The 13,811-nt window shown below is 50.8% G+C and overlaps 2 protein-coding genes across 2 annotated transcripts; both read right to left on the bottom strand.

Moving 5' to 3' along the window:
* On the bottom strand, positions 1-9,031 carry ZPR1 (ZPR1 zinc finger). Its single transcript, XM_018059750.1, has 14 exons — positions 8,812-9,031; positions 8,468-8,629; positions 7,975-8,065; positions 7,560-7,630; positions 6,524-6,610; positions 6,255-6,377; positions 5,986-6,033; positions 5,744-5,810; positions 5,266-5,336; positions 4,488-4,577; positions 3,910-4,020; positions 3,136-3,222; positions 1,425-1,490; positions 1-618 (listed from the first exon to the last, which is right to left on the bottom strand). Exons 1-14 carry the CDS (start codon positions 8,980-8,982, stop codon positions 484-486), a joined length of 1,380 nt encoding a protein of 459 aa, XP_017915239.1. The 5' UTR covers positions 8,983-9,031; the 3' UTR covers positions 1-483.
* On the bottom strand, positions 11,115-13,811 carry APOA5 (apolipoprotein A5). Its single transcript, XM_018058993.1, has 4 exons — positions 13,800-13,811; positions 13,230-13,286; positions 12,995-13,100; positions 11,115-12,268 (listed from the first exon to the last, which is right to left on the bottom strand). The coding sequence occupies exons 2-4, from the start codon at positions 13,276-13,278 to the stop codon at positions 11,317-11,319; spliced, it is 1,107 nt and encodes a 368-aa protein (XP_017914482.1). The 5' UTR covers positions 13,279-13,286; positions 13,800-13,811; the 3' UTR covers positions 11,115-11,316.

The following is a 13,811-nucleotide window of genomic DNA, read 5'->3' as shown; positions in this document are numbered from 1 at the left end:
TGAATTCAGAGGCCAGTGCCACCATTTTAATGAGAACTTCTTCACCGGTCCTAGACTCCCTCCCCTCAGAAGACTCTTACTGTTGAAAGTCAGTATTTTATATACCCAACCCAACTCCCAAACTCCAGATGTAGATGTCATCCACCTTCTCCCAACTCTTGAGAGTTCCAGCCCAATATGAGAGAGCACTGTGTGGAGGGAGGGTAAACACTTGAAAGGAAAAAAGTGACAGTGACATGCCCGATGGTTCGTTTCTGGGTTTCTTTCCACGCCAATTCAAATCCTTCAAAGTAAGGTCAAGTAACCCAAGAAGTTTGTATTTCCATCACAAACTGTTCAGAAAGTGTGCCCAGATCTCCGACAGACCAGGTGTCCTCCCTGCATGGGCAAGGCCTGGTAGGGGGGCAACTCCAGCCTTTTCCAAAAGCAATAAATAACCCCATCGTCTGAGTAGCACTGGAGGCTGGCCAGGAACCGCCACTGCTACCGCTGGGCAGGCAGCCCTGTCTCATAGCCCTCTGTCTTCATGTCGTTGAGCCCCAGCTCCTCGTTTTGGTCAAATGTGCGCTTATAATGCTCTACCTTCATCTCAGGATCATCTTCAGGTGCGTACACATTCTGCAAGGCCAAGGACAGACCATCAGTGCCTCTGCCATCCTCCCATCCCCCTCCCCCTGGCAACTTCCAAATTGCCACTTTATCAAGACCTTAATGAGTTTTTATTCTTTTTTTTGCCAAGCGGCACGCAGGATCTTAGTTCCCCAACTAGGGACTGAATCCATGCCGCCCTGCAGTGGAAGCACAGAGTGCTAGCCACTGGACCACCAGGGAATTCCCTTCGTTGTTTCGAAGGGCCTTCAACACCCAACAACTAGGCTCAACTCATGGGCAGCAACAGAGCTCACATGAGCTGGGAGGGGGACTGCAGGGAGAAAAACTTTCTATATGCACCTTCTTACAAAGAAGGTAGCATACTCTTAATTGTGGAGCAATCTTAGAAAAGTTTTACCTGATCCATAATAACTACTCAAACTACTTAAAGTTACCATCAATCACCAGAATATCCCCCTTGTCAGCTTAAAGTTTCCCATCTTGGCCTCTGGATGAGGCACCATTTCTCCTCACTCTACAGCCAGATTTACAAAATGAAAACTCCATGTTGTACTGAGAGCTGGGACTCCAGCTAGACTAGAGAAAGAAGGAACCTGGGAATCTCCTTTTTTCCCTCTTGACACACAGTCCCTTCTACCTCCCCCCTTCCTCCCTTATGTTCCAATTTCTGCTAAAAGCTTCCCTGATAAAAAGCAGTTCTATTTAGAATTGAGTGTCTCTGTTTCTGGAGAAGTGATATATATTTAAGGAATTATATTTAAGGAAGGTTCGAAAAGACATCTCTATGAAATACCAGGGAAGGTCTACTATACCTGCAAGTAGCTATTTCCTGCTGGATCATCCATAATAAAGTGAGCCTTCAAAATACCCTCCAGGATCTAAAGGAGAGAGAATTCAGCATGATCATGTAAATCTTACATAGCTCCTTACAGGAAAGAGCTGTGTCTGCCAGCCTAATTTACAAGCAACCTAATTTACACTGCAGAATCCCCCAAAGTTTTAAGAACTAGTGAAATGAAGGTACCTCTAGAGGTGGAGTGGAGAGGATCTAAAATAAGAGTCTTTGTCAGTTATTTAAGAAGCATCCCTATTGCCTCTCTCACCCCAAACAGATCAACAATTGTCCCTCCTCCATCCCAAAAGCAGATAGAGGATGCTGTGGAGAAGTGAGCACAGAGCACTATGGCCTGGGGGACACTGACCCAGTGGAGGGTAGGGCAGAAGGAATCAAGAACAGGAAGTTAAGTGAATGCAGCCTTATTGGAAACATACACACCCCCAGTCCTGTTCCCACACTGGGTTCTCAGAACACTGCCAGCCAAGCCTTCACCTGCAGGCCAGGAAATGGAACATGCACTGCTGGGAATTTGACCAGCACAAGAGGAAACACTTAACAACTCAAGCATTGGAGTCACCTCAACAAAATGGCTAAGCTGAATCCTCCTCCAATGACCCAATGTCAACAAGACTCACCCCACTCGGGTGGTTTAGTCCTCTACTTTTAAATAGACAACCAAGGATTACCAGACATCTGAGCAAAGCCCCTAACACTGAAAGATAGAAATCAAATGGGGAAAAAAAAACTTAGGGAGGAAATGGAACCTATGCAAGAAAAATTAAACATAAGAAAAAAATATTAATATTCTCAAAGAGAAAAAAATACTACATCCTTAATACAACAGGATGCTATTTTTCTTTTTTTAAACCTGGCAGAAAGTATTGAAAGACCAAAAAAAGCCACTTGGAAAATCAAAATGTCAGTGGAAATGAAAAACTCAATTAAAGGGCTGGAAAATTATTCTCCGACAGTAGAGCAAACACACACAAAAAAAAAAACAGGACCAAAAAAAAACATTACAGACAACCAGACAAGTCAGTCTAACATCCAAAACATAGGGATTTCAGAAAGAGAACAGAAAAGAAGCAATAGAGCATTTTTTACAAGCTCCCTAGTACTGAGCCACATGACTTTCCAGATTTAAAGAACCCACCAAGTGCTTAGCAACAGTGGTTGAAAACTGACCCACACCAAAGCACATTCTAAAATCTCACATCACAGGAGACAGAAAGGTATCATAAGATAGGTCACAAACAAAAGATCAGGAAGCAGAATGCCTTCCAACCTCTCAACAGCCAAAGTGAGAAACTGAAAGACATTAGCAGGAAATTAGAAGACTTTAGAAATTCAGATAAAAAATTATTTCCACCCAGATTCTATCTCCAGCCATTCAGCTAGTACAAGAGTAGAATAAAGACAGTTTCAAAAAAAAAGAAAGTTTCAGACATGCAAAATCCCAGGAATTCTACTTTCCATGCACTTTCTCATGATGCTACTGGAAAAGATGCTCTAACAAAAAAAGGGAGAAAACCAAGAAAGGAGATGGCGTGGGATATTGGAAACAGGAAAACATGTTAGATCGCAACATGTTAGATGTTTATATGTGGCAAGAAGGGGTGTATAGGCTCCTGTTTGTTCACTGGAACCCCAGGACCGTAAACACTGACCAACCAGAGTCCTCTCACCTGGTCCAACTTCTGACTAAACTCCTGCAGTTTCTCCGTCTGGCCAGGACTGGAGCTGTCACCCAGTGTGAAAGGGTTCTTGGTTACCTGCAATAAATGGCATCCAAATTGCTAGAATACTGGCTCACTGTTTGTTAGGTTTAACCATAAACCTGATGGAGGCGGGGGTCTGGTGGGGAGGGCTGGAGACCAGGGATGCCTGTTGGGGAGGTTTGGTGTCTATTTATTCTACACCACCTTCTGACCTAAGCAGCCACTCCTAAGACTGTGTGGATTAATCTGCCAAAGTGATAATGGGCAACATGAAACAAAAGCTACAGAAAGGTTCTTAAATATGAACTCTAGTCCTTGTTTGAAGAAGCACAAAGTAAAGTTCAGTTACAAAGACAAAATACCTAACAACTGAGAATCAATTAAGTGAAATGATTCACTAAGAGAACAAATATATGGGTTAAGGCAACACATACATATACATGTATGTTCAGGAGTTTCAGGTACTAAAAGGACCCTCGTCCCCCCATCTTATAGTGAAATAAATGACTTACTCAAAACCAAAAACATATCTAAATCAGCCCAGAGTCAGGCCTGAGATTTTCCACTCTGAACTTTCCATAAACTTAATGTCATAATCTAAAATAATGTTTAACTCAAATCAGCTTAAAAATAAAAGCAACCTCGGTTATCAGCTCCAAAACCCAGGACCTCTGAGGCCTCCGAGCCCGTTCCCCCTCAGCCACACTGTGAGGCTGCATGCACTGTGCTCAGGGTGCTCACCAGTTCCCGGATGTCTTTCAGCATCCCCTCCAGTGTGGTGAACTTGCCCCCAAGGACAGCCATTCCCAGTTCAAATTCCAGCTCTGGGATTTCCACACGGCATGTCTCAGACTGCAAGGTGAGAGATCAAATTAGGCTTTAAATCAGGAGCCCCTGCAGAAAGCTAACCAGAGTCCTCCTGCCAAATTAATACTACCAGTAACAGTTTGGGGACAAAGTCAGCTGTCCCAGTTTTGTCTGAATCTCCAATTAAAGCCAGACTCACTCCTGAGGCCAACTTTAAAAGGGGACATTCTGAGTCATGGCTCTAAGCTGGCAGGCATCCTGTCATTAAGAGTCCAGAAACAAGGGCCCTTACAGACACTAGAGGCAAAAGGCTGCCAAGTCATCAGAAAGCATTCCTGGGTCACCTTCTGAATCTGCACCTCCGACCATCCATTAACTCTACTCAGGGATCCTCAAACCCAAGGGAGTAAGGAGGTACCTCCCAACCCCAGGACATGACTGGAAGAAGACAAATTTCCACTTGACACAGACCCACGTGTGAAAGAGAGCCACGTCCCCATGCAGGCTGTCACCTTGAGCAGATCTCTGGTCATATCTGAGGGATCGGTGATGTGGAAGGTGATCCTGGTGCCCAAGGGCTCCACAGCTCCTCCAGATTTCACCTGCACAGACAGCAACAGTGTCAGCAGCAGCAGCAGAGGAGATGCCATCCTCACCCAGTGCGAGGAGTCTGGGGAGGGGGAGGGGATAAAGGCTTGGACCTCCACTCAGGCCCACTACTGTCTTCTAAGGACGGTGCCTCCTGCACCCACAATGGCAGCAGTCATTCATGCTGAAATCAGAGCGAGTGGGCCAGAAGCAGAGTGCCTAGCACCAGCAGCCTGCCAAAATGTACCCCAGATTGCCAAGAAACTGAATTCACCTTGAAAAAAATGACTCAAGGTTGAAAGGGACTTTTAGCTGCATCTAATGGGTAGATTCCCTTTATAGTTTTTCTGGTTTAAGAATTTAAAATGTATGCTTGAATACACCCAGGAAAAGGGAATTTACAACCCTCCAAGGCAGACTGCTCTATTTTCAGACAGACCCAGAAAGCTTTTTATTATTAAGCCAAAATCTGCCTCCCTGTACTTTCACCCCTCTGAGAGGTGAGTCAAAAAAATGGGTCTCTCTTCCATATAACTAACTTTGAATGTCTTCCATAAGTTATGCTATTTCTAACTTTTCTTCTCTAAGCTAATTTCTAGTTGCTTCAAGAGCTCTTCACCCTAAGCTGCTTTAGAAAGGAAGACAGTTCAACAGGGGTTACCCTCAAGTTAGGCTTCTTCCCAAACGACGAAGCCCACCCACCTCGTTGGTCCGATGGCCGCAGTTCTCGCAGTTGGTAGCCATGATGATAACCTCCTTAAAGTGAGGGATTTCTGGAAGAGGGAATTAAGGAAATCTGCTTCCAGGAGAGCAAGACCATCCACTGGGACAGAACAAACCCAAACCTCCCACACAAACAGATGTTGGTCCCAGGACTGCAGGAAACAGATCACAAGCCTACATCACACAAGTCCCCAGAAGAGGGCAAGGTCACCACCCACAGCGATCCCCGCTCATGGATATGCGACAACGTGGCTCAGACCACACACAAGAGCCTAGAGACCGTGGCCTAATTCTCTCTTTGAACCCCAAAGCCAAAGTGCACAGTCTCGTCAAAGGCAACATCCTCATCACTCAGAATAAAGCATATGCTTTCTTTGAAGGAAATATTTTCCAGACTGAATATAATGTTCATGCCTGAGTCAGATGAAGAGCAACCCAATGGCCCGATGAAAGATACGAACTAGCTTCATGTTGGTCTGGGCTGGAGCATTGCATTCTGGGCAATTTGTGTTGAACTGGAGCACCTGGAACACAACATGGGGATGCAGGGTGAGCCCTCCCAGGCATGGGAACCCGCTCAGGCTACAGACATTCTACTGGTACGCTGGTGGCCACCCGTGCTGTTGGTCAGGAAGAGACACTGAACGGTGTCAGTCTCAGCCCACCACTGCTTCCTCCACAAAGGCCAATGTGACTCACTTCATTTCTGATATCTTCCTCTTCCGGCTTCTCTTCTGGTGCCTCTGCCTGAAGTAAAAGAGACGCAAATCAAATGTTGGCACACGGACCTCAGCCTCCCCTGGAGGTGAGAGAAAAAGCTCCGGCTTGCTTATGTCACCTGCCACCTTGTGGGTGTAACAAGGAAGTCAGAGAGCAAAGCCCTAGTCAAGGGGAGAACAGAGCTGATGCCAAGTAACCCAGAGTGCAAGGTAATTCCAGAGCATTCTTTGTTGCTTCAATGCACTCACCTGGAGCCCCAGCATCTCCTCCTGCTGCAGAGTCCGATTATAGTGTGTGATCACCAGGGCATCATCTTTCCGGGGAGCATGTGGGTTTTCCACAAAGCTGTTCCCTGAGGGATCATCAATGATCTAACATGGGTAAAGAGAGAGCAGTTACAACAAGAAATCACATAAAATCCTCCATCTAAGACTGAGGCACCAGGAGAAAATCTCAGACAGTCTTATTGGTCTCTCCTCCCCTAACTTTAGGGCACCTGGAGTCCCTCAATACTCACTAATGTGAAAGGAGAGGCCACTTGCTTTAGCTCTTTCAGTTTGGCAATGAATTCATCAATTCTTTCAGCCACGGCTTCTTCGTTCGCCTGACAGGAACAGAGAGTAGATCAGCCCTGGTGACAGATAGACCTTATGGCCCCATCACTTCCAACAAGAAGTCACGACCCATCTTAGTGTAACTGAGAATACACTCGGGCTTCACAATAAGTAGCAAATAAGGACGTCCCTGGGGGTCCAAAGGATAGGAATCCGCCTGCCAATGCACAGGACATGGGTTCGATCCCTGGCCTGGGAAGATTCCACGTGCTGTGGAGCGACTAAGCCCAGGCACCTAGAGCCTGTGCTCCACAGCAAGAGAAATCATTTCAATGAGAAGCCTGCGTACCACAACAAAGAGGAGCTCCCACTTGCCACGACTAGAGAGAGCCCACGCGCAGCAGTGAACACACAGTGCAGCCAAGAATTAATTAATTTTAGAAAGTAAATAAATAAAAGTAGCAAATAAGTTTGAAGTTTATGGGTGGTGCCAGACAAGTCTCCTTTTCTCACTCATTCAACTGTTTAGTCCAGACATTTGTGCCAGGTAACAGAAAACAGAAAATAAACAAGAACCCTTTCATGGGGCTCTGTTTAAGAAAACCAGAGACTTATCTGTCCACTTAAGAAGACAGATGACTAAATTTTTAATTATATTATTTCACATAAATATTTGTATATATAAGATGTCATAATAAATATAAGACACAATGGAGCACTCAGGAAGCACAGATAAACCCAAGGGTGTTAGGGAAGGCTCTTCAGAGATAAGGGTACAGTGTCTGTCTGAGAAGAGGCCTCAATGTACAGTGGAGGAGGGGAACTAGAAAGGACAGTGGCACAAGACATGTAACATCCAGGCAGCTATAGCGCCACCATTCACTTCCCCTCAAAGTTCTTCAACATTCAGTCAGAGGCAGTTCAGCCACATGGGAAGGTGAACAAGTGTACAGAAGAAATTATTCCCTGAGCTGCTGCAATGAGAAAACCCCAGCTCACCCTTCGAGTGGGCTGATCCTGCTCCAGGCCAGAGATGGCGCGGCTAATCAACCCTTCAACAGTAGTCAGAGCTGGTGAGTAAGAACAAAAGAAGCTGAGGTCAGGCTTCGCTTTGCCATCAAGTGCCGGTATTACCCTGGGCAGTTCGCTGAACTGTCTGGGCCTTGACTTCATTCACCTCTGGTTAAGAGTGATTATTACAGACAATTCTGTAATAAGTACGTCACAGTGTTACTATCACTATATACTACCTTAAGCTACTTTATCTAAGCTCTCTTAGGTTAAACCAATGAAGATCACAAGGATGTGGCCAAATCCATACATAAGCCACTACACCTGGCACCAAGAGTTTTGCAAGACAGTAAGATTCATGAACAGTGCATGAACAGCACAAACACTCTGATCTTAAATATACCTCCTTTCTGGCTGAAGGCAGGAATTTCAAAATCCAGCTCTGGTATCCTTGTGGTGGCAGAGTCAGTCTTCACTACTTCTCTGTCCATGTCCTGGGTAGAACAAAAACCCTTCAGTCCACAGAAGTCAACAATACAGGAGCCCCCAGCCCAGCTGTTTTCTTTCTTCTCCCTGCTGGGGGCAGTCCAGACTGCTCCTGCGGAACAGCACCTTGATGTGAACCAGCTACCCAACTGGTTCGAGTACTACTCATAAACTACTGCTCATTTGATACCTTCTGATACTACGCTTCATTTGATACCTTACAAAGCATGTTCACCAGTCTTACCGCACCTGAGCAGATGATGGCACCAACGCCATTTTACAAAGGAGGAAACTGAGGCTTGGACACTTCAGTGGATTTATCTGAGGTCTGACCACCTGGACCGAAGCTCCCACTCCAGTCCCCACGCTTTCCCTAGGACACCAGGGTAACTGCCCTGGGCCCCTCTCACCTCCTGAGCCCTAACAGTCAGAGTGTAGCGCACTCCCTGGTCCTGGATCCTGCCCGCCGACTGGATCTCCGTGTTGTTCCAGCCACAGTGCTCGCAGGAAAAGGAGCTCACGATTATTTCTCTGAAGAAGGGGATCTTGGTGAGCAGGAGGCGCGTCATGCCCTGAGGAAGCAGAAAACAGTTAAGGAGAGTACCAAGGAAACTCTCAACCTCCCATCTACTGAGCCCCAAGCGTGCCTCGCCTCCAGGTCCCCAGTTGGGCCAGCCTGGCAGGATCGCCGACCCCCGCTCCTCCCCGCCTCTGCCCAACCCTCCAGCCGCCAGCGGCCGCACCCCCGTCTCACATTGCGGTAGCAGTTCATGCACAGCGACTCGATCTCAGTGGGCTGCTGCTCCTCGTCCTCAGCACTGATAGGCCGGAACAAGTGCCCGGGCCCGGGATCCCGAGCCGGGGCGGGCGAGGGAGCGGCAGCCGCCGCCGGGAGCCCAGGCTCCACAGCTCCACCGGCCGACATCACCACGCGAAGATCAGGCCTCAACTTCCGGCTTTTGCCTCCCTCTCTTGGCCCCACCCCTTCCGCCGGCACTTCCGCCAGCTCTGCCCACATCCTCCCGCCCCCGCCCCTTCTTAAAGAGGCCGCGGACTCTTCTCGGTGACATCCGGCCTGGTTCCCCAGTTGCCGGATTATTCGGTCCTGACTTACGAAGCCCGCCGGGTCCAGGCTTTGCCTCCACCTCAATTCCGGCGTCACTGCCCCCAGGGCGACCTCTCAGACCCAGGGCAGTTTTATAGATCGTTTGCAATAGCTCCGTAGCACAAGGTTCTAACTATTGGTCCCCAAGTCTAACTACAAGAGCCTTGACCACAAGAGGCCTGGCCATCCATAGGTATCCCCGAGGAGGTGCACTCCGACCTGGATTTGCTTGGATCCACCTTTGGGCCACATGCTGCATCAGCTCTAAATTACCCTTCGTTAGTCCCTTTATCATTCTCTCCCTATCTGTTCTTCTCACTCCCTATTTCTATCCAGGTAAACCCCTGCCCAAATTCCAGCCTCAAATACACAGCCTTCACCCACCTTTACTCCTGCCCGGTCATCCCCACCACATTGGACCTCAGCTGACTCACCCCTCCTGGTTTCCTAACAGCCTGGTTTCTTTTGGGGGTAAACTTTCCCTGGATACGTTTCCCCCAGTTCAGCTGCTAAATCGAGGGTGTCATGGGAGAGGTCCAATCTGCAGGCTTATGAGGCCAGACTGAGGTGCGGTTCATGCTGTGAGGGAGTGTGGCAGTGAGAACCCTGTGCCGGGCAGGCTGAGCTGGAAGAATGCTGCCCAGGACGTCCCAAGGGTACAGGACTGGGTGTGCTTACCCTCTCCTCTTCCTTCCACTTCACCCTCCCTTGATTTCCCAGGGAGCTATAAGGAGCTGGGTTGCTACCGAGTGGTGAATCTGTACATAGGGAATGGTGGAGGTGAGGGGATGTAAGATTTTGAGGGTTGTCAGTTGAGAAGATTGTCAGTCATAAAAAGAGACCTTGTCAAAAAAGAGGCCATTCAGAATCTGGAACAGCAGAGACAACAAAGACAGGCCGCCACAGGAGCCTGTATCTTATGCACACTGTCCTGCGATAAGCGGATGGGTACACCGTGCATGTACAAAGGAAGGGTCTCTAGTGTGCTCAGTTGCCTCCGACTCTCTGTGACCCCAAGGACTGTAGCCCGCCAGGTTCCTCTGTCCATGGGATTTCCCAGGCAAGAATACTGGAGCGGGTTGCCGTTTCCTTCTCCAGGGGACCTTCCTGACCCAGGAATCGAACCCACATCTCTCGAGTCTTCTGCATTGACAGGCAGGTTCTTTACCACTAGCGTCACCTAGGAAGCCCAAAGGGTCTCTAGCCCAGGCACAAACACCTGTCAGCCCAGGCAGAGCAGCAGCCCTCCAACAGAACTGGACTGGGAGGGCGTCAGTGAGAAAGAGTAGCGAGGGACTGGAGGGGGTGATGGGGAGCTTTGGTGATAATGGTGAGGCCACTGCTTTCAGACATAGTCCAAATGAGAGTCACACCAGGCAAATAAGCTTCCATCATAATAAGCATCTATTTCACTTGTGTCAGAAGTCTAGACTTCCACCTGGAAGTCAGGAGGGAGGGGCCAGAGATGGGGAGGGCACACAGTAGGCTCCGCAGAGAGTTTAAGAAGCCCCCATAGTTTGGAGGGCTTGGTGGACTGTTTAGATGTAGTGTTATATCAGGAAATCCAGGCTACGCTCACCTCCCTCCCATCACAACCCACATCATTTGGCCCCACCAGCATCAGCCAGCAGAGATACACACACACACACACACACCCCATCACAGGTTCCCCTTATCATCTTCTCTTTCTCCCTTCTCTTCCTCCAGCAGAAGCTGTCATGACAACGCTGGGGAGAAAAGAGCTCCTCTCTGTGGACTAGCTGTAGTCGTGGCCACCAGGTGGCCAGAAGTGATCAGAACCAGACCCTGGGATAAAGGGACACAGGCCTCCAGCACCATGGCAGCAGGCTCACAGGTCATGAGCTCCTACACAGAGTATCCCTTTTCTGCCCTCTCGTGACCCCAGAATGGAGCAACTCAGGAGGATTCCCAAATGAGCACGGGAAGCCGGATTTGCAAAGCCTGGTGAATGTAATGCATCCGGATGGGGTAATTGCAGGAGGCCCCGAGGCCTAAGATGACAGCCCTTTGGTTGGCTTCAGCTATCCTGTGCAGGACCCTCCACCCTCTGCCCGACTGGCCTCTGACACGCACATAGCATCTTGTTAGAGGCTCAGATCGCGGGCTCCCCGGAGCGCGTGGACAAGTAGACACTCAGGGCTCTCCCCGATGGCCTGGACTATGGTCGCGAAGGCTGTAGTTGATGTCTTCCCACAGGTCGTCGAAGCGGGCCTGCAGCTCGCTCCGGGCCTTGCCTCTGTCGGCTTGGAGGAACTCCGGGGCAAAGGCACTGTGGCCTGGCGGAGGCGGTGCCAGCTGCTGCTGGACTTGCTCAGTCTCTCGGTCAATGGCGTGAGTGAAGGCGGCTATCTGCCGGAAGGTGTCCTGGCGGAAAGCCTGGAGTCGTTGGCGCACCTCCTGGGACAGCACCTGGGGATCCGGTTGAGCCGCTTCCTCCGCATCGTCCGCGCGGGCACCAGCAAAAGCGCTGAGCTCCTCGCGCAGCTGGTCTAGGTTCTGCTGGATGCGCTCGTGCAAGGCCTTGGCCTTGAGCGTGAGCTTGCGGGAGAGCATCTGCACGCAGCGGCTGAGGCGCTCGGGGCTGGCGATGGCGTGCGGAGCCACGCTGCGGTGCAGCTCCTGCACGTGGTGCCCGATGCCGGACACCAGGCGCTCGGCGTAGGGGTGGAAGAGCGCCTTGACGCGGCCGGTATGGTGCGCCACGCGGTTCTGCAGCTCCTGCAGCAGGCCCCGCGCCTCGTCCACGCCCCCCAACAACTGGGCCTTGGTGCCCTCTCCGACCACGCGCAACTGCTCCTGCAGCTCGTGCACGCGCAGGGCCACCTGCTCCATCAGCTCCACCGTGTAGGGCTGCAGCTGCCGCCGCAGCCCCTCCAGGTTCCAGCCCACGCGCTCGTGCACCTCCGCCATGTAGGGCTCCAGACGCGCCCGCACCTCCTCCAGCTCCTCCTGCAGTTGCTGCCACATGCCCACCGGGTCTCGTGGGAGCCCGGGAGGCTCCCTCCCCTGCCCGTTTAGAGGGCCCAGCTTTTCCAGGAACTTGTCCATATCGCTGAGGTCTGGCTCAAGTCTGTCTTTCAGGCTCCTGGGGGAGGGGACAGACAGTCGAGCCATCAGTCTGCTAGCCCACTCACCTCTGCTCCAAAGACGTCGCTCACTGATCCTCTGGGGAAACCAGGAATGCAGGGCGGTGGTCCCAAGCCAACGGCGACTCCTAAGGCAGGGATTACAAATGTGGCAAAGATCAACAATGATCTGGACAGCACACGTCCAGGTCAGCACTGCTCAATTCCTTGTGCACAGAGGCACCTGGAATCTCACATATTCCTTTCGTTCTGGAAGCTGCAACCGGGAGTCCCCTCCCCTGCTCCCTGGTCCCACGTTCCAGCGGGCATGAAGGCAGCAGATACAGAGAAATCAGAGGCGGCTGCCGGCAGAGGGTGCCAAACAGCCCAGGACCGCCAGGATAGCCGGCAGAACTAGCACCGCTCTGTTCTCTTCCAAGGTGGCGCTAGTGGCAAAGAACCCGCCTGCCCCTGTAGGAGATGTAAAATACGCGGGTTCGATCCCTGGGAGGGGAAGATCCGCTGGAGGAGGGCAACGGCAACCCTCTCCTGGAGAATGCTATGGACAGAAGAGCCTGGTGGGCTATGGTCCATAGGGTCGCAAAGAGTCGGAGATGACTGAAGCGACTCAGCACGCATGTTCTCTTCCCAGGGAGTACTGGGAGGTTGAGGAACCGGGCAGAAGCAGCCATCCCACCCTCTGGTGTCTTCTCCCTTCTCCTGCACCCCTTGCCCTGGCCACTCACGGGGGCTCTCGTGCCAGCTTCTGCTGCTGCTCCACCTTGCCTTTGTCCCCGCTGCTCTGGCTGAAGTAGTCCCAGAAGCCTTTCCGTGCCTCTGTGGCTGAAAGCACTGTGAAGAGGGGGGTGAACAGGGGCTGGGTTTCCTCCCTCAGAGTGGAGGAACCCTTCAGTCCACCCACACCTCCAGGGAGAACAGTCCACCCACACCTCCAGGGAGAAGTCAGTGTTGAAGACTCACGTGAGAGGAGGGCCAGAGCCCAGGTCAGAACTGCAGCCGCGCTTGCCATGATGTTCTCTGAGAAGAAAGGTGAATGGAGGCCTGATGCAATTGAAGAGACAAAGAAGGGACACCTCCCAGGGGACTTGCCCCATGGGGGCCCTGCCCCCAAATCTGTTAACCCTTCCCTGGGGTGTAGCGAGCACAAGCTGTCAGGGCTCAAAAGGACTGACCTAGTTGAACGTGGCTGCAAGGGAAGGGATATCTTCCTGGGATGGAGTGGGATGCTCCTTTTTCACCTCATCAGATCATATGGAGTGTGGAGCTCAAACTGCTTAGTAAAATTTCCCTCCCATCCACTGCCCCCAGACCCCAGGAGCGGCTCCGTCAGCCACTTTTGCCCCCATTCCGCTGCTCACTTATTCCTGCTCCCATTTCACTATTGGGAAAACTGAGGTTGGGGTGGAGGGAAGAAGAAATTCTGCCACGGTGCTCCAAGAGGAGGTCCTTAGTTCTTAGTCCCCACCCCCAGCTCTGCTCAATCACCTCCCTTAGGAAGCCGACCCACATCCCTCTGCCCCGGCTGCTCACCTGCTCAGTTCT

The sequence above is a fragment of the Capra hircus genome, chromosome 15, assembly GCF_001704415.2.
Source record: "Capra hircus breed San Clemente chromosome 15, ASM170441v1, whole genome shotgun sequence".
NCBI classification, from domain to species: Eukaryota; Metazoa; Chordata; class Mammalia; order Artiodactyla; family Bovidae; genus Capra; species Capra hircus.
The sequence above is the reverse complement of the archived record's forward strand: the minus strand, read 5'-3'. Positions and strand labels throughout refer to the sequence as shown.